Here is a 21,458-nt window from a genome sequence, read left to right as displayed (position 1 = left end):
ACTTGTATTTTAGTATTTCCATTTTACGCTGCTTTATACTTCTACTCCCAGTACAGTTCAGAGGGAAATATTGTACTTTTTACTTCTCTACATTTATTTTAGTTACTAGTTACATTGCAGTGTCAGATTTTAAATACAAAATGTAATAAAAAAGTAAATGTTGGTGTATTATTATACATTAAACCACCCAGCAGTATAAACAGTGGTTAAATTGAAACATTAATGCATCAATAATTATAATCCTATCATATCATATATATTATTCTGAAATTATGCACAAGTTTTACTTCCTCTGACCTACAAACATGATTTAAATGTAACAACCTGGAAATCACCAGTGGAACTGCAAAGGCAACAGGTGGCCCTCAGCTGAAGCGGCCTCATTTTGAGGGGTCAGTGTGACCTCAGTATTCAGTATACCCCGCATCCAACACATATCTGATTAACCAATGTTGGTATGGTATTTTCAAGGATGGATTCACTTAATCATTTTGTGACCTTTTGACCGTTTGTATTGTGCTACCGTCAAAATCCTCCTTTGACCAACACTTTCTTCCGTGACGAGCCACTAATCTGGAGAACTAACAGCCAGATTACCGTGAAATAAACATTCATGCCTTCCAGATGATAACCCTGCACATGTATAGATGTCCAACAGTATACTATCTTCGATTTGGATTGTATATGGTGTGTACACTTCTTTAAATTTGATTTCTATATTGATTATTGATTCTACTTTTATTATATTTTATTCTTGCTTTTACTTTGTGTCAATTTGAATTTTCCCTACAGGGGATTATAATAAAGGAACATCTTATCTTTATCCTACCATTTTTGGGTAACCCTTGACCTTTCCTCTAATGCCACCACCACAAAAATTCCCCAGTTGTACAGAAGACATATTAAAAAATAATTGGCAGACTTCTGTGAAATGTATTGAGCACATTCATGCTAACTAGAGCATGAATGCCCCCCAGCATTCCTCAAACTCAGCTGTCAGGCCAACATGTCAGCCAGTTTGTTAAATTAAATGTTATTTAATTTAATGATAATAATAATGATGATATTAACTTTAGCATTTGTAGTCTACTTACTCTACAGCTTGAAAAAAAATCCAGAATAAGCACACGATTGCATCGAAATAAAGTTAATAGAAATTTAAAATGACAATGCTGGCCTCTGGTGGCCTGTTTCAAAACTGCAGAAAGTACTTTGTCACTAAGAAACCTTGAAGTCTCACACTGTGTAGTTTATCCACAAGCAGAAAAACACAGGTATTAAAACTGGGAAAGGGTCGCAGCCATGAAATAAATACAATATGTGTGATCAATTAAAAGCAAAAGAACAACTATAATCAGTTAAAAGCAAAAGCATAAAAGTAGGTCTTTAGCTGCTTCTTAAAACTATCAAGAGAGGCTGCTTCTCTTATTTGTGATGGGATTTTGTTCCAAGCCATTGGTGCATAATAACAGAAAGCTGCTTTACTGTTCTTGGGACATTAAGTAGACCAGCATCAGAGGACCTGAGACAGCGAGTTGGAACATAATTTGATAAAAGGTCAGATAGATAAGAAGGTGCTAAACCACGAAGTGCTTTAAAAACAAGTAAAAGAACTTTAAAATCAATTCTAGCCAGTGGAGAGAAGCTAAAACTGGAGTAATGTGTTCTCTTGCTACCGCATTTTTAATTAGTTGTAGCCTATTAAGATATTTTTTGGGTATACCAGTAAAAAGGGCATTACAATAATCCAATCCTGGAAAAACAAAAGCATGTAACAACTTTTTGGCATCTTCCAAGGCAAGGTGGGGTCTGACTTTGGCAAAGTTTCTTAAATGAAAAAATGCGACCTTTGTAACACTGTTAAAATGTGATTTAAAATCCAACTCACAGGACAGCCACGTTTTTGAAAACGCTCTTTTCCTGCACAGCCAGACATTGCAGTCTATTAGAAATAATTGGTTTCTGTGTCTTAGAGCCAACCACAAGAATTTCTGTCTTGTCCTCATTTAGTTTTAGAAAATCTGCTTACAACTACATCGTAATGGATAATTACTGCTACACATGTTCTACCAGTCTGTAGTGGCCAGTGTTATCTTCTTTGCTCTTTCGGGTCTTGTGGTGCCAACAAACTGGGTAAACTTGTGAGCATCAGACTCCATAAGGCCACAGCATCCAACGACAGACTCTATTTTCTGAATTTATTGGATTGTACATAGTTGTTATGTTATTATTATTGGTATTGGTATTTGTATATTGATTGTATATTATGTTCATAAAGCGTGTATATATTTTTACTCCTACGTAGAATGTTAATTATATATTGATTGTGTATGCAGTGTATATATATTATTCATACATCTACATTAAACTTTACTTTTTTGTTATTTACATTTCTCTGTGCTGCAAGAATTGCCCCTATGGAGGATTAATGAATATCTAATCGTATCTTAATTAAATGTTTATATTACGTCGTAAATAAAAAATATAAATAAAATGCGAACAAAATAATGTTTCCCTGCCTAAATTACAAAAATCACAAGCCTCCAACAAATTCATCAGTGCTCAAATTCCCGTCGATATTCCCGACAGCACGTGAAGGCGGCACGCCGCTGGGGATGGAAAAACGTCCTACGTCATCTCTTCGCGACACGTCAACACGCAGCTTCTTTGGGGGAGATGAGCTAACGCAGTGCAACTCTGCAAATAGCGGCAATAAAGCGGCAATAAAACTTTTCACATAGACTCAAACGCGTATTTTGTGGCAGCTCTCTGAAAAGTGTGATTTTTTATTTTTTTTGGGATTGTGCGTATAATTTAATTTGAACGGAGGCTGCAGGGACGCGGAGTCAGCGGCTCTCTGTCAAACACAGACTCGTTAAAGGTGTCAACAAATCGTGGACTGACTGAATTCACTAAATATCCACCGGTGTTTGTTTTAACTCTAAGTATTGCGGCTTTTTAGACTCTCTTGCGTGTTTCAGGATGAATGAAGAAGGTGAGTTGTTTCTAGTTTCCCCATTTCCTGTCATATTTCGTGTTCAGTGGCGCTGATATTAACCGTGTTTTACTTTGTCCCGGGTCAGAGCTGGTGGAGTACTTCAGGGCTCAGATGAGGAAAGACCCGGACATGGCCTCTGCTGTGGCCGCTATCCGCACTCTGCTAGAATTCCTCAAGAGAGACAAAGGTGTGTTCATTCCCAGCATCGTGTTGTGTTTACCCGTAATGAGCAAAGCACCTTGTGATTCTAGTGAACCACAACCTAGTTTGACCAGCTGTCCCTGTCCCCCTCAGGGGAAACCATCCAGGGCATGAGGGAGAGCCTGACGGGGGCCATAGACTGCCTGACAGGAGTGGACTCCTCCGTGGCCGTGTCCTCAGGAGGAGAGCTCTTCCTGCGCTTCATAACTCTCACATCACTGGAGCACCAGGTGTGTAGGACACAGGGCTGCATGATGATGATGATGATGATGATGATGATGATTATATGCACATGTCAGGTGTATTTAAACTATTAAATATATAATCACTTGTAGGTAAGAATATGTTACAGGTTACAGGATTATTGGCTGCTCTTTTATGTACTATTAGGGCTGCAACTAACCATTATTTTCATTATCAATTAATCTGACGATCGTTTTCTCGATTAAACGATTAGTTTTCTGGTCAATAAAATGTCAGAAAATGGTGAAAAATGTTGTTCCCCAAATGTCTTGTTTTGTCCACGGCTCAAAGATATTTAGTTTGCTGTTAGAGAGGAGGAAAGAAACAATTAAATAATCACATTTAAGAAGCTGGAATCTGAGAATTTAGCTTTTTTTTGGTTCTGGTGTATCTTAAAACAACACTCACATGCCTACATGTACATAACAACAGGGTGCACGATATAATTTTCCTCAATAACAAATGTTCAATAAATGTTTGATTTAATTCATTTGTATCACGAACAAATTCGTACTTAATTTTTCTATTAAGATATTTATTGTCATGCATAATAGTTTTGAATGAGCTACCTCAGATTTGATAAGTGATCCACTGTTTGTCATGTTCTGACCATAAAGAAAAACCAGAAGAGATCATTTCCAAGTGCAATTCCAATGTAGGAGATGGAATAATGTGCAGTTTCAGCAGTCTGAATAAGCCAAATCAAGTGGATATCTTCCAAACTCATTCTTTTTACTGCAGAATTGCTTCTTTTTGTTCCCTGGACTGTTTCCTTGCTGGTCCGTGGTGGAGGAAAAGTAACATGAAGGGACTTTTGTGATTTAAAAAAAAACAAAAAAAAAACACCTTTTTAACATACTAGAGATGGATGGACAATAACATTTCATGGATTTCATCACAGTGTGTCGGTGTTTAAAAGATGTAAAAATATGACGCTTCCACCTGATATCAATTAAAAATGTCATAAAACTAATAGGCTAGTTAAATAAATATCAACCTTCAATCCCATCACACTGCAAGTCATGAAATTTTACATAAATATCTATCAACCATTAAGGTCAAACACATGAGCTCACAGTGGAAACTGGGCCTAAACTACACCAATATGGTAAATTAATATTTAGCATGTTTTATAGCTAGGCTTCTTGGACAATGCTTTTATTATTTGATAACATGGTTTACAGTGATATATTTAATGCAGCACTTCTGAACACAAATATCACAGATATTATAAAACTGATTCTGATATTTTCTAGACTAAATATCTTATAATACGTCTGTTTTTATCAAGCGGTTTGGTCTTCTTCACTATAATTACATATTTAGCTGTGAAGCAGGGCTGAACAATTTTTTAAAAACATCTAATTGCGATTATTTTGACTGACGATGCGGTTGCAAAACGATACTAGGGGAAATTATCATTTTTACATAATTATTCTCATTTTCATTGAAAAACATATTTAAATTAAATATGTTGTGATTTTAAGACTCTTAGACCGGTTTAAGGACAGAAAATGTTCACTTGAACAGTTTGTGTAGTTTTTTTAAATACTCAAAATAATTGTACAGAGTTTGGTTGGAGCTAGTAAAATCATGTTCAGGTGAGTGAGATTTTGCTGGGGAATTTGGATTCAGTATTTTTAAAAACCTGAGAATCTTTTATTGTTGGCCTAAAGTGAAGTATTTCTGGGGACATGTGTGCTTGATTGAGAGGCGTCTCAGTTATGTCAGGTAATTAGGTACTGGCTCCTAAAAACCACAGGAGAACCAGTGAGAGTATTATTATGTCTCTACTTTCAACAATATGTTATTACAAGGAAAACCCTATCTTTTGTTTCTCCGTGTGTCAGGATCTGTCTCGCTGTAAGAAGGTGATGGAGGAGAGAGGAGAACTGTTTTTAGAGAAGATCTCAATGTCCAGGGCCAAGGTTGCTAAGCTCTGTCACACCTTCATCAAAGACGGCGCTGTAAGTATTTGTTTCACCGTCATTGTTACCACGTATTTACTCATGTTAGTTGGTTAAGTCTTACTAATTCAGAAAGTCTAAATCTTTTACAAGAAACCTGAGAACAAATTACATACATACAAGACAAGAATCATTAAAAATATAGTTGAGTATAACTTTGAAGCCCCTAAGATGAATGAGTGTCTCTAACTTCAGTTTGTTTTGCAGTTAATTTCAGTAGTGACGTGCATGTCACTGGAAACCAGTTTGTCTTTCCTCAGAGTTAACATGAGGAGCGTTAACATATTCTGTGATCTGTTGTCATGGTGGTTCACTTTGAACTCGACAAAGGACGTTACACATCCCTGCAGTTATGAATCAAACCGCACTGTGGTAAACAAGGGAAGTGGCAGGAGCATGCTCATAATAAAGTAATAATAATCATTATTTATAGAGCAAAATCAACGTTACCATAAAGCTTATCTTCATAATCCCGTGTAGACAGTACAGTGCATTGTTAAATTATTTTCTGTCTTGCATACAGGATGGTGTCACCAGCGCAGAAACTGACATTGATCAGTTGGAAAATACACATCATTAGTTAATTTCAAAATACTTTATTCGTTCCTCGGAGGGCAAATCAAGTCCAGAAAGCCTGAAAATAAAATCTAAAAATACAAATATGACCAGTTAAAAAAAGAGTTTTGGGGATGTTTCTCCCACCTTCCCAGAGTCAGCAACTAAAAAATGCCTTAGGGCCTTTTTCATGTATTTGCTGTAGTCTTTTATGTCAAACAGCAATATTAACATATCATGGCTCAATTAATTAAGTTTCTATGGGATAAAATAAAATAATTATGATCATCCAGGAAGTAGCAAATTAACTACTTTAACGTAAATTCCAGGGGGGCCTAATATTGATCCTTGTGGGACACCTTATCCCCATTGACACAAGCAGTCTGAACTCTACCTGAAAGGTCTGATTTGAACCAGCTGTAAACAAAATGAAATGAAAGCAACTTATTTAACAAAATGTTCTAACAAAAGCCTTGGACAGATCTACAAACAGTACTGCACAGTGTCTTGTTATTAAGCAGGTTAGCAACATCATCCACAGTGGCAGCTACTGTACTATGAGCTGACTGCTGTAACTGAAGGTCATTATTTCCCTCCAGAAAGACACGTAGTTGTGAGTTGGCCACAGCTTAGATACAGGCAGACACAGAGTGCACCGTTTGTACGTACAGTATTTAGGCAACAAATGACTTTCCCTTCTCGTCGAAATTTTCCTCTCACAGAAAATCCTGACTCACTCGTACTCCAGAGTCGTCCTCCGGGTGCTGGAAAAAGCTGCAGCTGAGAAGAAACGCTTCTCTGTCTATGTGACTGAATCGCAGCCTGACTCAGCCGGGTGAGTGAATAGTGGCAGTAAACTGCGTCCTGGTTTCATTCTGAGGGTGAACACACACTCATTCAGTCAGATTTTCTTTTATTCAGACGACAGATGGCAGAAGCCCTGAGGAAACTCAACGTTCCAGTCACAGTAGTCCTGGATGCAGCTGTGGGGTAAATATATTTATTATCATCACACATTGTCAGTGTAAACTCAGTAGCATTTATGCTCTGTGTATTTGTTGTTACAGGTATGTCGTGGAGAAAGTAGACCTAGTTATCGTCGGTGCAGAGGGAGTTGTTGAGAGCGGAGGGATCATCAACAAGGTGTGTTTCAGTGAGTCAGGAGCCTGTATCACAAAACAAGCTCAACCAAGTCTCTGGATTAACATTGGTGGATTCTGGATCACTGGTGTCAAAAAGCTGGTTATCAACTGGCCCAGTTAACTCTTTGTTTTCCAACCCAGCTATGAAGTGTGTGTTTTTACAGGTGTTTGGGAGTACTACTGCTGTAGCAGACGGCGTAGGCTACGTGCCGCCGTGACCATTTAAAATTCATTCAGAATGCTAGCTGGCGGTGGGTTTCTATGATGCACTGTGTTGACTGTATTCTTCTTCGTTGGTGAACAACTACTATGAACAATGGCGACCCAAAGTGAGCGGATCGTTTTGGAGTCGGAGCTGATTGATGTTGATCAGCAGTTACTTTTAGTCCAATTACTAAAACGCAGGAACGTTAGAAGGCGTTGGAGAAGATGTGTGTACGACCCTTAAACCGCTGGAGGCAGGAGGAAATTTGAGTTCTTGCTGTCTAGGTCGCCGCGACGTCGCCGCGACGTGTAGTTACATTTTTGGGGAGGTGCGTGTCTGTATAGATTGAACCCACAAGTATAAGTTGGCCTTTAGTGTTGTAGCTGTGTGAAATCTGATGAACGTCCTCAAGTGATGTCAGCTGAGTCAGCGTTGGTCGGTCTAAGCTGAAGACGGCAAGTTTGAAATTTTAAAAAGTGGGTGTGGAGTTAGAAAGACGTTAGCTCACCAGAGCTCTGGAGCCCGCAGCAGACTACATTAGCAGCTACTTCCAAAACACATTATAATCTCAGACCTAACTGTTGGCGATCAAGTTGCATCGTGGGTAATGCAGGCAGCAGGTTCTGCAAGAATGAAAATTTGGAAAAAAAACAATAACCTTTTCAGCAATTTGGTTCTAAACTGTTCACCGCGAGTCGAATTCTGAAAATATTACAGGAGACTGATGATAAATTGGTGTAGTACTCCTTAAAGCCCAAAGTTTACATTTTAGCTCACGCTTTTGTCCAAAGTACAATAAGTGCATTTGTCAGAAATGAAAAAAGGAATAGCTTGCTGTCAGTAGTAGATAGGGCTGCAACAAACGATTCATTTCACTCTCGATCATTTTCACGATTAATCCATTTGTTGTTGGATCATAAACTGTCAGAAAACGGTGAAAAATGTCGATCAGTGTTTCCCAAAGCTCAAGACGACGTCACTCGACTGTCTCGTTTTGTCCATAACCCAGAGATATTCAGTTTACTGTCACAGAGGAGTAAAGAAACCAGAAAACATTCACATTAGAGAAGCTGGGATCAGATCATTTATACCAACTTTATTTAAAAATTACTCAAAATGATTCAATTAATAGTTGACCACTAATGGATTAATTAACTAATCGTTGTAGCTCTAGTAGACTGGTAGTAAACCCTGCTGTCAAGAGAGCAGGATTTGGACAAATGGCAATTCCATGTGACCTGATAAGCGATGTGCTGTATTATAACCCACTAATCGTTTTGATACGGGCCCCGTGTTTCACATACTGTATCTATACTGATATCGCTTGTGATACAGACACCTAAATATTTCCCCCACTGCTCCTGCAGATTGGCACTTATCAGATGGCCGTGTGCTCTAAAGCTCACAACAAGCCCTTCTACGTCGTGGCAGAGAGTTTCAAATTTGTCCGTCTCTATCCGCTCAACCAGCAGGACGTGCCAGATAAATTTAAGGTAAGAGGTCAGAGAATTTAATATCTTGACTTATGTTTTTATTCAGGGTATTTCTTTACATGTGTCCTTCTCATCTCCACAGTACAAAGCGGATACCCTGAAGACCTCACAGAACCTGTCAGAGGAGCATCCGATGATCGATTACACACCTCCCTCCCTCATCACCCTCCTCTTCACCGACCTGGGAGTCCTCACCCCGTCTGCTGTCAGCGATGAACTCATCAAGCTTTATTTATAACTGGGCCTCACAACTTTCAATAAATGAAAAAGTGAACAAATGTCAAAAGGTGTTGCTGTGGATTTAACTGAACTTTTCACGCGGACAAAGTGGAATACAGCCGTTTGATCATACGTCCTCCTTCTCTGAGCTGTCGTGTGACGGTCCTTCTGTCCTGTGTTTTGACTTTGGATCACTTGTTATCTGTTTCTCAAAGTCCTCCTCGCTGATTTGCCCTTTCTTTAGTTTCTTGAGGAGGCGAGTGTCATTTAAAAGCTCTTTCATGTCTTCATCTTCCACATCAGAGCCCTGCAGACACAGAAAAGATAAAAGCAGAGCTATAAATAAATTCAGCCCACCCACACACTCGGTTTTATCACAATGTTCAATGGACGCAAATACCTCATCGTGCTTCCTCTTGGCTGCCCTCTTTTTCCTGCGTTCCTTCTTGGTCGTCTGTTTAGACCAGGCCTTATTCTTGACGAACGTCCTTCTGGGAAGGGGAGGCCTGTCTTTCAGCTCGGCTAGCATCTTCTGTCTCTGTTTCTCTCTGTTCTTATCCTTGTAGCGGATGGTTTCTGTGTCTACTGTCGTCTCAATGAAACCAGGAAATGTTTTCCCCCTCAGCTCAGGCATCTTCGGCAGGCGGAGGAGGGCAAAGCCGCGGGCTAAGGAGGCAAAGTCCAGATCTAGACAGACAAATGTGGCACAAAATGTTATGTTACGTGTTTCATGCATACTACAGATTTGGATCTACGATGTAAAGCGGCTGTTTTCACCTTTGATTCTGAAGATGAGACTACATTCGTGTTTGGCGTAAGCCTGAACGTAGGAGACGAAGGCTCTCATGCTTCTGTCAAACATGGCACGGTCTGCCAGAGCCATGGCCTTCACTTTGGGCAGCACGTCCACAACATCACCTATAGGGGGCATCTTCTGCAGCGGGCACTGGGGATATCACAAAAAGACATGTCCTTTATAAGTGCTGGTATAAATTTAGCATTTCTCAGTTTTAGCTGAATCTCTTATCCAGAGTCCAGATTTAAAGTCTCTCAGTAATCGTCCACAATAAATACTGAAATATGATCAATTAGTGGTCGACTGATAGACGATGCCGATATTTAGAGAGCAGGGCGGCTGATGCCTGATATATAATGCCGATATCAAATAAAACTCATGAATTATTCATTACTCCATGCAGAGTACGATCTAATATCTCCGTCAGCAATGTGTTGTTTCAAATGGAGTTTTTTTTTATGTTTGGTGTTTAAGGAAGAGAGGGGTGGAGTTTGTCAAAAGTCATTCAGCTGCATTATTCTCTACAGTATAACTATATGTTTACTGCCAGCCAGTAATGGTTTTACATTAGATTTCCTGTCATCTTGGATGGGAGTTAACATTTCGATTTCTGATCAGAAAAATAGTGACAATATCGTATATTCCATATGTTGTACTTGATAGACTAAAAAAAGTCTTGCTATTTGATTGTTAAAGCACAAGTTCTACATGAAAATACATCCTTGGGGATTCATCCTCGCATATAAACGATGTATTAACAATTTTGAACTTGCACAGTCTAATTAATAGAGGTGGGACCAAGTCTTTGCACTCAAGTCCCAAGTCGAGACAGGCAAATCCTGAGTCAAGTAATAAACTTTGAGGTTTGAGTCCTAATCAAGTCATTGTTTTGGCTACCACACAAAGAAGAAAATTATCTTTGGTGTCATTTTTCCAACTGGCATTAGTGTCGACTTGCTGGGAATGAATAGAGTTAACGTTAGTTGATTCAGGAAATGAGGGACAATTAACTGACTTTTTAAATATTGAGTCATTGGTGTTGAAGTCCAAGTTGAGTCTGAAGTCATCAAAGTTTATGACGGGAGTCCACCCCTCTGCAAATTAATACACCGCTGTAAGAGGCTGACGGTCACTCTGTTATGTGCAGGAGAGGACATATATAAAGAAATACTAAATACTAAAACATGTTTTAGTATTTTTCTGACGCTGATTATTAATCTATGCTTTTGATTCAATGGGTTTAAGGAACAGATGACGCACTCTTTTATTTTGATTTCTATATCGGAAATCTTCTCGTTCCCTGAAGACACTCTAAATACTTTTCGCCTTATACTTTATTAATACATTTGCTCTGTTTAGCAATCCATTCAGAGCAGGAAGAAAAAGGATGGTTTCCTCTGATTTTTTGTGTTACTTGACTGAATGTTGTAAACTCAGGTTTTAGAGAATTGTGCAAAATACTGAAACTCACTTTCTGGTTGATGGATAAAAAATTGACATAGGACTCCTCCATTGGTAGCAGAAAGACGAGGGCATTTCCCTGATTACCAATACGAGCTGTACGTCCACATCGATGGACAAAGGCACTGAGACAAAGACAAAAAGAAAAACCACAACTAGAAATCATGACACTTATTTTATTACTCATTCTTAAAATTAGGGCTTAGCAGGGCATTTTCTGGTATTCACATCTGGATGTGTTAAACATCTTAGGACATAATTAATCCAATTAGTTTTCAAGACATGACAAAATCGGCTTGAAGACATTTTAAGGCCTAAAATTCAGATGATTCAATTTTAGACTTTTTCGGGACCTGCAAAAACACTGCTGAAAATAGTCCCAAACAAATGCTCCATTTACTCCAGTTTGAGTAACGTCTGATAAAAACTATTGACCAGTTGGAAATTATTTACCCTCTATAAAGAATGAAACTGTACATTTGTGAACTGTTTTTAAATAAATTATTTAAAAAATGTCACTTTTATCATATGAAATACAGAATATATAACTTTCACCTTTCAGACCCAGTTCTGTAGGTTTCAGAGACTCAGTTTTTGCTCTCTCACCTGGCACTGCTGGGAGGATCGTACTGCAGCACCCAGTTCACATCGGGGATATCGATGCCTCTGGCCATGACATCTGTACACACCAGGATCCCACTGTGACATAACACAAAGATGAGAAAGTCACACACAACCAGATTTACTATACCTCTGCACACACACAAAACCAGATCTCACCTTTTCAGGGCCCGAAAGTCTGCAAAGATCTTGTTGCGTTTATTTTTCATCTTGCCGTGGATGCAGTGGACGGTGACCTTCTTGACCAGAGTCTCCAGAGCTCGACCGTAGTACTCCACACACGCACACGTACTGATGATGAGATAGCATGAGGTTGTCTCAGTCAGTAACTGCAGACCTGACTAAAAAACTTCAAGCATAATGCTGTGCACATACAACAGATTAAACCAGATTTTAACCCCGAATTGGTCACCCTGTATTTACACTATATGGAAATATGGAAATTTGGTTAAGGACTGTTTTTTCATGGTGTGTTCTTTTATCTTAATTATCTTAATTTTAGACATTAGTTCTTCCAACAGTTTGTGTTTCACCTTTTCCTGTTTCAATATGACAATGTCCCCGTGCATAAACACAGCTTTATAAAGAAATGCTTTTCCCAGTTTGGTGTGGAAGAACTTGACTGGCCTGCTCAGAGCCCTGATCTAAACCCTTTCCAACACCTTTGGGATGAACTAGAACGGAGACTGCAAATCAACCATTACTGTCCGACCTCACAAATGCTCTTCTTAATGAACAGGCATAAATGCCCACAGACAAACTCTCAAACTCAAAATCTTGTAGAAAGCCTTCCCAGAAGAGTAGACTTGGAGTAGTATTTTGGCATGTTGTGGATAAAACTGTAGTTGTGATATAAAACTGAACTTGCGCCTCCACACTTTTCTTTTTCTCTTCTGACTTTCTGTTCATAGTAGAACTGCTGACTTTCCTTTTGTGTTTGAGGATGTGGTCCAACTGCGGGTTCTGTTATATGTTGCATATTTTGGCCGCTGATTAAAAGATGAAGATGCTTTAAAACATCCAGCGTCTGCCCAGCTTAACATACCTAAAGAAGACCAGATGCTTCTCGTGCTTGTGCTGCCTTAGAAACGTCACCAGGCTGTTGAACTTGTTCTCCGATCTACATATCTGAAATGGAAACATAAGAATGCTTTTAAATTTAAATTTTGGGGCTGACTGGTGTGAAACAGGCATCAGGCTGAGCTGTTACTCACGGTGTAGTAGTTGCAGAGCCTAGAGGGCGTTTTCTGGACGGCGGTGGCAGCCACGCCCTTCTCTTTGACAGTGATGCGTACTGGGTTCCTGAGGCCGGCCCTCACCAGCTTCTCCAGCTCCTGGGTCTGAGTGGCTGAAAACAAGCCTGTACGCCTCTGTTTGGGCAGGTGGCCCAAGATGGTGTTCAGACTGGATACACAAACACAGACACACGCTCTGTTAGCGGCGCAAAGACCTAAAATACCTACAACACCTCATTTCGTTTCACATAACAACATAAAGATGTAGACCTTAAATGTGGCCAAGAAGGAGGAGCTGGTTGTGGACTAATCTGAACACCATTTACATCTGTGGAGAAGAGGTGGAGGGCTACAGACACTGGGTATTCAAATGACAATGAACTGCACTGGAAGTGTAAGACTGAGGCTACATTTTTCTTTGCAGCCGTCTCTTGAGTACCATCCGAAACCAATGAGGGCGGAGTGGTAGCGGGTTATTAAACAATGGCGAGTGAGCACCGATGCCGGCTTGTTGAAGGTGTGTAACACCCATTGCTGCACGACGGGGGACCTTTCTTTGAAATGTGAGTACCGTGTGACTTAGACAGTTAAGATGTAGGATTTTTAAATTCCCGAAACTACACTAACATTTCATATCACCGTTCACAGGTTAACAACGAAGCCCAAAGGTTATATTGTGTTTAATTAAAAATATGATCATCTTTTACGAAAATCTTCAGCCAAAAGAAAATAGCCGACATTAAAGGACAGAATAATAGAAGATGACACAACTAGATATACAGGGGGATCACGTAACAAGCAACAAAGGCATTGAAGAAAAATAGTTAAGTCTTTATACATTTTTTTTTATCTGTTTTAAATTGTTCAGACTATATAATGCTTCAATATAATGTTTGATTCATTTCAAAATGGTGTATTTGTGAATGTAACATTGTTCATTTAAGATAAAGAGGCTTTTCTTTTACAACGAATATCAATCTTAATAAAAGAATGTAATATTTATTTTTCGTAAATATCTTAAGTCATAGTCTTAAAGAAATATTCTAGAATACTTTGGCATTTATTTTATGGCTGTTTATAAACCAAATGGTTTCAGTTTCGTTATTGTATAAAACACACTTTTCCTCAACATCAATCCTGAATCTTAACACGACTGTTGTTTAGCTGATCCACATATTATAGCAGTGAGTAAAGCGGTAGCGTCAGATCCTATTTACGCTGGGGGAGAGGGTAGTTTGTCCGAAAGTTGGCCGCTGTATTTATACCCTAGGCGGGTTAGGGGGCTCGATTTGGCTGTGAGGGTGACTCCGACCAGAGTTCGCTCAGTGTCGAAGTACAAGTGGTGAGGGTCTAGTTTTGGAAATGCCCTTCTTCAGCTCCGCATTAATAAGGGCCGCTACAAGAAGTGATTCTGCAATTAACATAAACAATGGCCCAATCCCAATCTCCACCCTAAAGCCTAAACTCTGAACCCTTACAGACTTAGCTGACGTTACCTGGGAAGTGCTTAAAGGTTCAGTGTGTAATATCTAGGAGGATCAGACATACAGAAATGCAATATAATATCCATAACTATGTTTTCAGTGGTGTATAAAGACCTTATAAAATGAACCGTTATGGTTTTATTAACTGAGAATGAACCATTTCTATCTACATAGGTCCTCTTACATAGATGTCACCACTAGATGCCACTAAAACTTCAACACTGAACCTTGAAGCGTGAGACGCTGCAAGGGCCCGAAATGGTATGATGGGACAGCGCCGCACTTTTCAACATATCTGGTTTGAGATTTAACATTTTTTACATACAGGCACTAAAGGGGCCAACTGTCTGGTTTGAATGTGTTCCAAGCTCTTGCAGGGTAAACTGATTATTTGAAGCTGTGGACAAGAGGTCATTGTCAAATAATCAATTGACTAATTTTTATCAAAACAACTTCATACACTTACATGTAAACTTCTGTTTTCATGTAGTTGCCCCTTCCCTGTTTGTTTGCAGGCCCTGGTAACCCCGCGTTCAACACATCGCAACGCTATGAACGATGGCAAAGTCTGCAGAGATGCATACATACAGAAAGTACACAAAAAAGGGCCCAAAAAGTCAAAAAGACTTGGCAATATGACAGTGGGACAGCCCTAAGCCCGGGAACATGCCTCAAAGTCTTTGAGTGTGGAGACTGGGATTCAGCCAATGACTCCCTCTGGGCAGGAAGAGGAGACTGACTTCTTCTGAATGACAATACACATCCTTCTACGCTCGTTTGCACAGACACAGTCAGAGACCTATCTTTAGCCTTTTTTAGTCTATCTATGTATAATAGTTTGTACGAATATATATTTTTAATGTATTTTTTAACCTACCTCATGCATGTTTTCCTACCTCATGTGCGTTTTGAAACTGTGATTTTATTTTATTTTATGTAAACCGCTGCTACTGCAAAACAGCAGTCTTCCTTCGGGGATGAATAAAGTGCCTATCTGGCTATCTAGTATTCCGTACCTGGCCTCAAAACCCATGTCGAGGAGTCTATCGGCCTCATCAAGAACCAGCACATCGAGACTCTTGACTGAGCTGGCCAAGTCCAGACCATCTGACTTCCTCCTGAACATGTCCTCCAGGCGGCCCGGTGTCGCAATCACAATGTTGGCCCTGAAACACAGAAGCGCAAATGTAAGCCGTTGAGGGAAACACTCGTTACTGTCTGAGTTTCTTTTCTCTTATTTTGAAAAGAGGCTTATTCACTTTCTTGCCTTAACTTAGATGAAACGATTAATACCACTCTAACTTTTTTCGTTGACAATGAAGCTGCAGACGATTAGCTTAGCTTAGCATAAAGACTGAAAACAGAGGGAAACAGCTAGCCTGGCTCTCTACAAAAGTAAAAAAATAAGAGTAAGAGTATTTCCCAACACAATGAAGTATTCTCTTAAAACAGCTCAGTCCGGCTTTATTTGTGACCGACACTGATGCCATCACGTACCCTTGATCCTTGAACTTCTCAACATCCTCTATCGGGTTACTGCCACCAATCAGTAAAATCTGCCTGAAAATAAAACATACATAAAGCATTTTAATTACTGAAAACAAAACAGAAACATGATTAACTGACACAAAAGAAGAGGTTAATTCAGCACAAATGGAGAACAGGTTTTGACATTACCACTGATTTTGGTGCTTTAAGGTGTAAAGCAATGTTGGTCATGATGTAACACCAAAGTCTCCAGCTATTAATATAGCATCTACTATCAACAGCACCTCACAGTCTTCATCAGTGATGGTGGTGCAAGATTTTGGAGTTCAACAGCCTATGGTAAGTATGGAGCTCATGTCATGGGTGATTACAGCTGAGCCAACACCACAGATGTGGTTGAAAGCTCTGGAAAAAGCTAGCAAGTGGACCTTCTGTTAACAGTATTTAATGGGTAACTTCAGTATTTTTCAACCTAGACCTTATTTTCACAAGTTCTTGCATTTATGTGACTAATTGGGACAACATTTTTTGAAATTGGTCCAGTACTGAGCAAACGTGCTGCAGCTGGCAGCAACAAAACAGGGCTGCAACGTAATCCTAGCAGGCAACTTAGCTCCGTCGCTGTAAATCCACTAAAGTGCTTGTTTTTGCTGCTGACAGGCTCAGATTGTTATTACAAGTGTCTGACAATATTATGGAAAAGATCCCTACAGAGATTGACCTTTCTTTAAAAAGTAAGATCCTCTTTGTTTAACCAGAAACAGTCACTATATCGCTGTCATAAAAGCCACCAAACTCCATTATTAAAAACACCAATTTTAGCTTGCAGAACATACAGTAGGAGTTGCTGGTCTACAGCTGCCTCGTCAGTTAGTTTGTGTTGTTGTGTGACTTTGTTGTTTGTGTTACTGTGTCAATTTGGTGTTTTAAATGGTTAAAAACACGACAACACAAACTAACTGATTGAGGCAGCGGTGGACTGGAGAAGTAAAATTACCATTTTTGTCAGGGGAGTCTGGCGGCTTTGAAGACAGCGATAAAGCGACTGTTTCTGGTTTAACAAAAAACTCTTTAAAAAAAAAGGTCTATCTCTGTAGGGATCTTTTCCATAATGTTGACACTTGTAATAACAATCTGAGCCTCTTCAGTAGACATACTTTGACGGGGCACAATTGCCGGCAAGGATTACGTTGCAGCCCTGTCCCGCTGCTGTCAATTGCATCATGCTCACTCAATAGTGCACCAATGTCCAAAAATGTTGTCCCAATTAGTCACAAAGACACAAAAACATGTGAAAATAAGGTCCAGGTTAAAAAGTTACCCTTTAAGTACTATTAAAAAAAAACCTCTGTCAGATTTAATTATTGTCTTAGATCTTAGTTGAGGTCCTCTTCAGTGACTCTCTACTCACGTGAACTGTGGAAATTTCTGAAGGAACTGCTCCATCACTTCACTGATCTGTAGGGCCAGTTCCCTTGTGGGAGTGACCACCAGGGCGCCAACCTGCAGAAAACACCCATTTAAAGCTCAACACTCTCAGGAGATCTGAAAGCATGAATATAACAGTTCAAGGTAGATAAATCCTTACCTGCATCTTCTTTAGCTTTTCTTCTCTCTTCAGGAGCAGTTCTATAATAGGAATGACAAAAGCAAGTGTCTTTCCACTCCCCGTCACCTGCAATGATGTGACATTTAGTGAGCTGCACAGAGAATACTGAAGAAAATACAAAGGGATTTTTGTCCAGATGTTTAGTAACAATTAATCAATCAAAAGCAACTTTTTTGATCATCAATTTAATCATTTATCAAGTAAACATTCTGGTTCCAACTTCTAAAATGTCAGGATATGATGCTTTTCTTTGTCACGCAGTAAATCATATTAAATCTGAATATCTTTGGACGTCTGGTTGAATAAAACAAGATATCAAAACAGATCACCTTTTAACAAAACTGACATTTTTTCTGACATTTCATAGACACAGTTGTTGCTTAGGAAAATAATAGACTAATAACTTGAATTAGTTGCAGCCATAATACGGTCTATTGGAGTGGTGAGAAAACGAGAGAGCCGCTAAGAACACACCACAGTCATGCTGGAGGAGGATATTCCACAATCTGGTAAACCAAAACACAAGGTGTGTTGACATAGGGGCTCAGATTAGGGGTGTGAAGAGACACTTAGCTCGCGAGACATCACCATATTAGGTTCACAAGAACGGGACGAAAAGTTCCTTAAACAGTGTTTTAAAGAGATCGTCAATGCCTAAATATACAGGCGCAGGGGTCTGGGGGAACCTCCCCCAGGAAATTTTGATCTTTAATCACTTTATTTCCTGCATTCTGGTGAACGTTTCTGCACTAATTTATGGTGGAAATGTTTTTATTTATGTAAATCTCACGTAATATTATCCCTGCTGAGGCAACACATATGTAGGCATGATTTAGTCTTCCCTCCTCTTTTGTCATGTTCAAAGGGAGAGAACGGAAAACTTGGACAAAAAGAAACCGTGTCAAGAAGTTGTTAAAGTGAGCGACAGGTGCTGCACGTTTTTGGATCATTTTAAAATCAGTAGCAAGTTACTTTTTTTTGGACAATGCACATTTGTTTTTTTTTGTATTGCATGTTTTCTTGATGTGCAAATAAACCTTTCTAAAAGCATTTTCATTTGTTATTTAACTGCAAGCTATATACTTTTTGTGTTGTTGTTGTTTTTTTTTTTGTTTTTTTTACAAATTTTGCTCTAAAAAAGTGGCGGGGACATGTCCCCAGTGTAAATGACACCTATGCCAAAATATGTTCTTATCCATGACTTATAACTGGCAAACTAGAGGTTTGACACATTTGCTTTATGGTTAACCGTTATATTGTTTTAGATTTATTTATTTATTAATTATACAAGAAGAAGTAAAAGTAAAAACGTTACCGTTAGCTACAGTTAACCGGTTAAATTCAGTGATCGATAAAGTATTCAGATCTTTTACTTAAGTAAAAGTAGCAAAAATACTCTGTTGCAAGTAAAAGTCCATATTATTTAAGTAAAAGTACACAAAGTACTTATTTCAACTAATTTATACAATAATGGGTAGATTAATCTATAATAATACGGTATATCATACTTTATTACTTGATTTGTTGTTACTGTAAGTAACTAGTAACAAATGTTGTCAAATAAATGTAGTGAAGCAAAAGTATTATACTATGTAAATAGTAAATAGTAAAATTTAGTGGTGGAAGTAAAAGTAGCAATACCACTGTGTAAAAATATTCTGTTACAAGTAAAATTCCATGTTACTTACAGAAGTATTATCATCAAAATATTGTTAAAGTACAACCACTGGATTCACTGGATTATAATAGGGATTTCTATTTTGTATTCATAATATAGCAATTAACTAACGTTGTCAAATAAATGTAGTGGTTTAGAAGTATAAAGTAGCATAACATGGAAATACTCCAGTAAAGTATATGTACCTCAAATATTATAAATAACTAAATGTACTTTGTATGTTACACTTACTGCCTCAGCAGCCACATCTTTGTTCCTCATGAACAGCGGGATACAAGCAGCCTGGAAAGACAAAATAATAATAAATTAGATGTGCTGTCTTTGCTGTAAGTTAACTTATAGCCCTGAGAGACAGTATAATATTATATATATATATATAGTACTATATGAAGTATTAATGTTACCTGTACAGGTGTCATGTGTGTGAATTTCAGTTCCTCGAGCGTTAGTAAAATGCTGTCGTTGAGTTTAACAGGTAAACTGTCCCACGTCCCGTCTGTCGTATTATTCATGTTGGAAATTAACCTTAAAGCAGATTTTTATACTAAAGTTATTAAAGCCGCCGCTGGGCCGCCTCGTTCTCCACGCTGCACGTACTTCCGGGTGCGCTGATGTTTACAAGCCGGGTAGGAACTGATGTGGTCACGAGTATCGTTCCACATAGACATGTTTTCTTTCTCGCAGTGGATACTGCAATCATGGAAGAAAAATCCAGGTACTTTACTGAAGGTAAAAGTACCACAGTAGAAGTGAAAGTACTGCATACAAATTTTACTTGTATAAGTATTAAATACTGAAAACTAAAGGGGACAGAGAGTTTGCAGTCAGGGCAGTCTTAAAACAAACTTTTATAGGAGATCCTTTCCTGGTTTATTTATTTTTTAATTTTCTGTATTTTTCTGTATCTTGTTTTCTGTTTTCTGTGTGTTTTATTGTCTTGTGAAAGCATGTGCTCTATAAATAAAGACAATTATAGTACTGTCGGAGATCCTTTATTATATATATATTATCTGACAATAATTATTTAAACACACTGAACTGAGGAGGAGCTTTAAATATGCTGTACTGTTGTGTATTGTAATCAATGTTCATCAACCATGCTTTATAAACTGTTCATATGTTTTGTAGTTAATATTAAATAGTAGAAAGTTGCCTCATGGAGTACATGTAGACAGTACCAGAAAATGGATATACTCAAGTAAAGTACAAGTGATTCAAAACAGTTTTTAAGTACAGTTAATGTAATGTGTTATATTCCACCACCAGATCACTTACTTCATGCTGAACTGTGTTTTCCCCAAAACTGTAAGACAACAATTAGTGATATGAAACTACAAAATACTTTTTTATGGCAATACAATAGACTTTAATCCTATTTGACCTTTTTGTTCTCATCTTCAAATTGATTGGTTCCCCTTTTTTCAGCAACATATTCTTTTTGTTAATTATTAGAAGTATATCTTACATACATGTATGCTTTACATTGCAACTTATTCAAAGGCATGCACATAAAAATTAATGGACAATCCTATCAGATTGGGATTAATGACCCTGGGACAAAATCTTATCAAACAGGGTCCATGGTCTAATTTGTGTCCCATTAGGGGTCCTTGACGTGAAAAAGTTTGAGTACCACTGGAGTAGAGGTCTGCATCAGTGGCAGCAGAGATGAAATGTAAAGGATTTGGAAGTGAGAGAAGTGCTAAGCTATCTGTAATTAATGTGCCGGTGGCAGCAATACCTCCTTCAGCAGACTTGTCCATGACAGTCTGCAGGCTGTTTTCATTTTCCTGACAAGATTGCTGCTCACCTGTATCAATAATTGTGGTCCTGCTGATAGAAGTACAGGCCTGAAGTGTGGACTTGAGCTGGAGAGAGTCTGGTACAGCACCTGATAAGGTTCAATCATGATCTGCCTCATGTAGCAGGGGTGGTGTTATAATGAATAATTAAGGAGATTTCACATTAATAATCACAGGGCAGTTCGCAGGTGGCATATTTAACCTGCTCTTGAGTTGACTTCTCTGGCAAAAAGTCTGTGCCATCTGGCTGATAATAGTAGT

At 38.6% G+C, this 21,458-nt stretch overlaps 2 protein-coding genes across 2 annotated transcripts; one reads left to right on the top strand and one right to left on the bottom strand.

Annotated features, from left to right (window-relative positions):
* The first annotated feature begins 2,715 nt into the window (after nt 1-2,715).
* On the top strand, nt 2,716-9,087 carry eif2b1 (eukaryotic translation initiation factor 2B, subunit 1 alpha). The gene is made up of 9 exons (XM_038733808.1): nt 2,716-2,995; nt 3,084-3,185; nt 3,293-3,429; nt 5,293-5,409; nt 6,687-6,799; nt 6,886-6,954; nt 7,032-7,107; nt 8,679-8,804; nt 8,887-9,087. Exons 1-9 carry the CDS (start codon nt 2,983-2,985, stop codon nt 9,040-9,042), a joined length of 909 nt encoding a protein of 302 aa, XP_038589736.1. The 5' UTR covers nt 2,716-2,982; the 3' UTR covers nt 9,043-9,087.
* Nucleotides 8,821-20,002, bottom strand: ddx55 (DEAD (Asp-Glu-Ala-Asp) box polypeptide 55). The gene is made up of 14 exons (XM_038733807.1): nt 19,800-20,002; nt 19,627-19,677; nt 17,697-17,783; nt 17,520-17,611; nt 16,118-16,180; nt 15,637-15,786; nt 13,116-13,305; nt 12,947-13,029; nt 12,061-12,192; nt 11,887-11,979; nt 11,291-11,405; nt 9,801-9,969; nt 9,424-9,710; nt 8,821-9,330 (listed from the first exon to the last, which is right to left on the bottom strand). Exons 1-14 carry the CDS (start codon nt 19,905-19,907, stop codon nt 9,151-9,153), a joined length of 1,800 nt encoding a protein of 599 aa, XP_038589735.1. The 5' UTR covers nt 19,908-20,002; the 3' UTR covers nt 8,821-9,150.
* Between the last annotated feature and the right edge of the window lie 1,456 nt (nt 20,003-21,458).

This window comes from Micropterus salmoides, unplaced genomic scaffold, assembly GCF_014851395.1.
Source record: "Micropterus salmoides isolate LMB-PRFRI ecotype aquatic unplaced genomic scaffold, ASM1485139v1 Ms_hic_scaffold_20, whole genome shotgun sequence".
NCBI classification, from domain to species: Eukaryota; Metazoa; Chordata; class Actinopteri; order Centrarchiformes; family Centrarchidae; genus Micropterus; species Micropterus salmoides.
The sequence above is the reverse complement of the archived record's forward strand: the minus strand, read 5'-3'. Positions and strand labels throughout refer to the sequence as shown.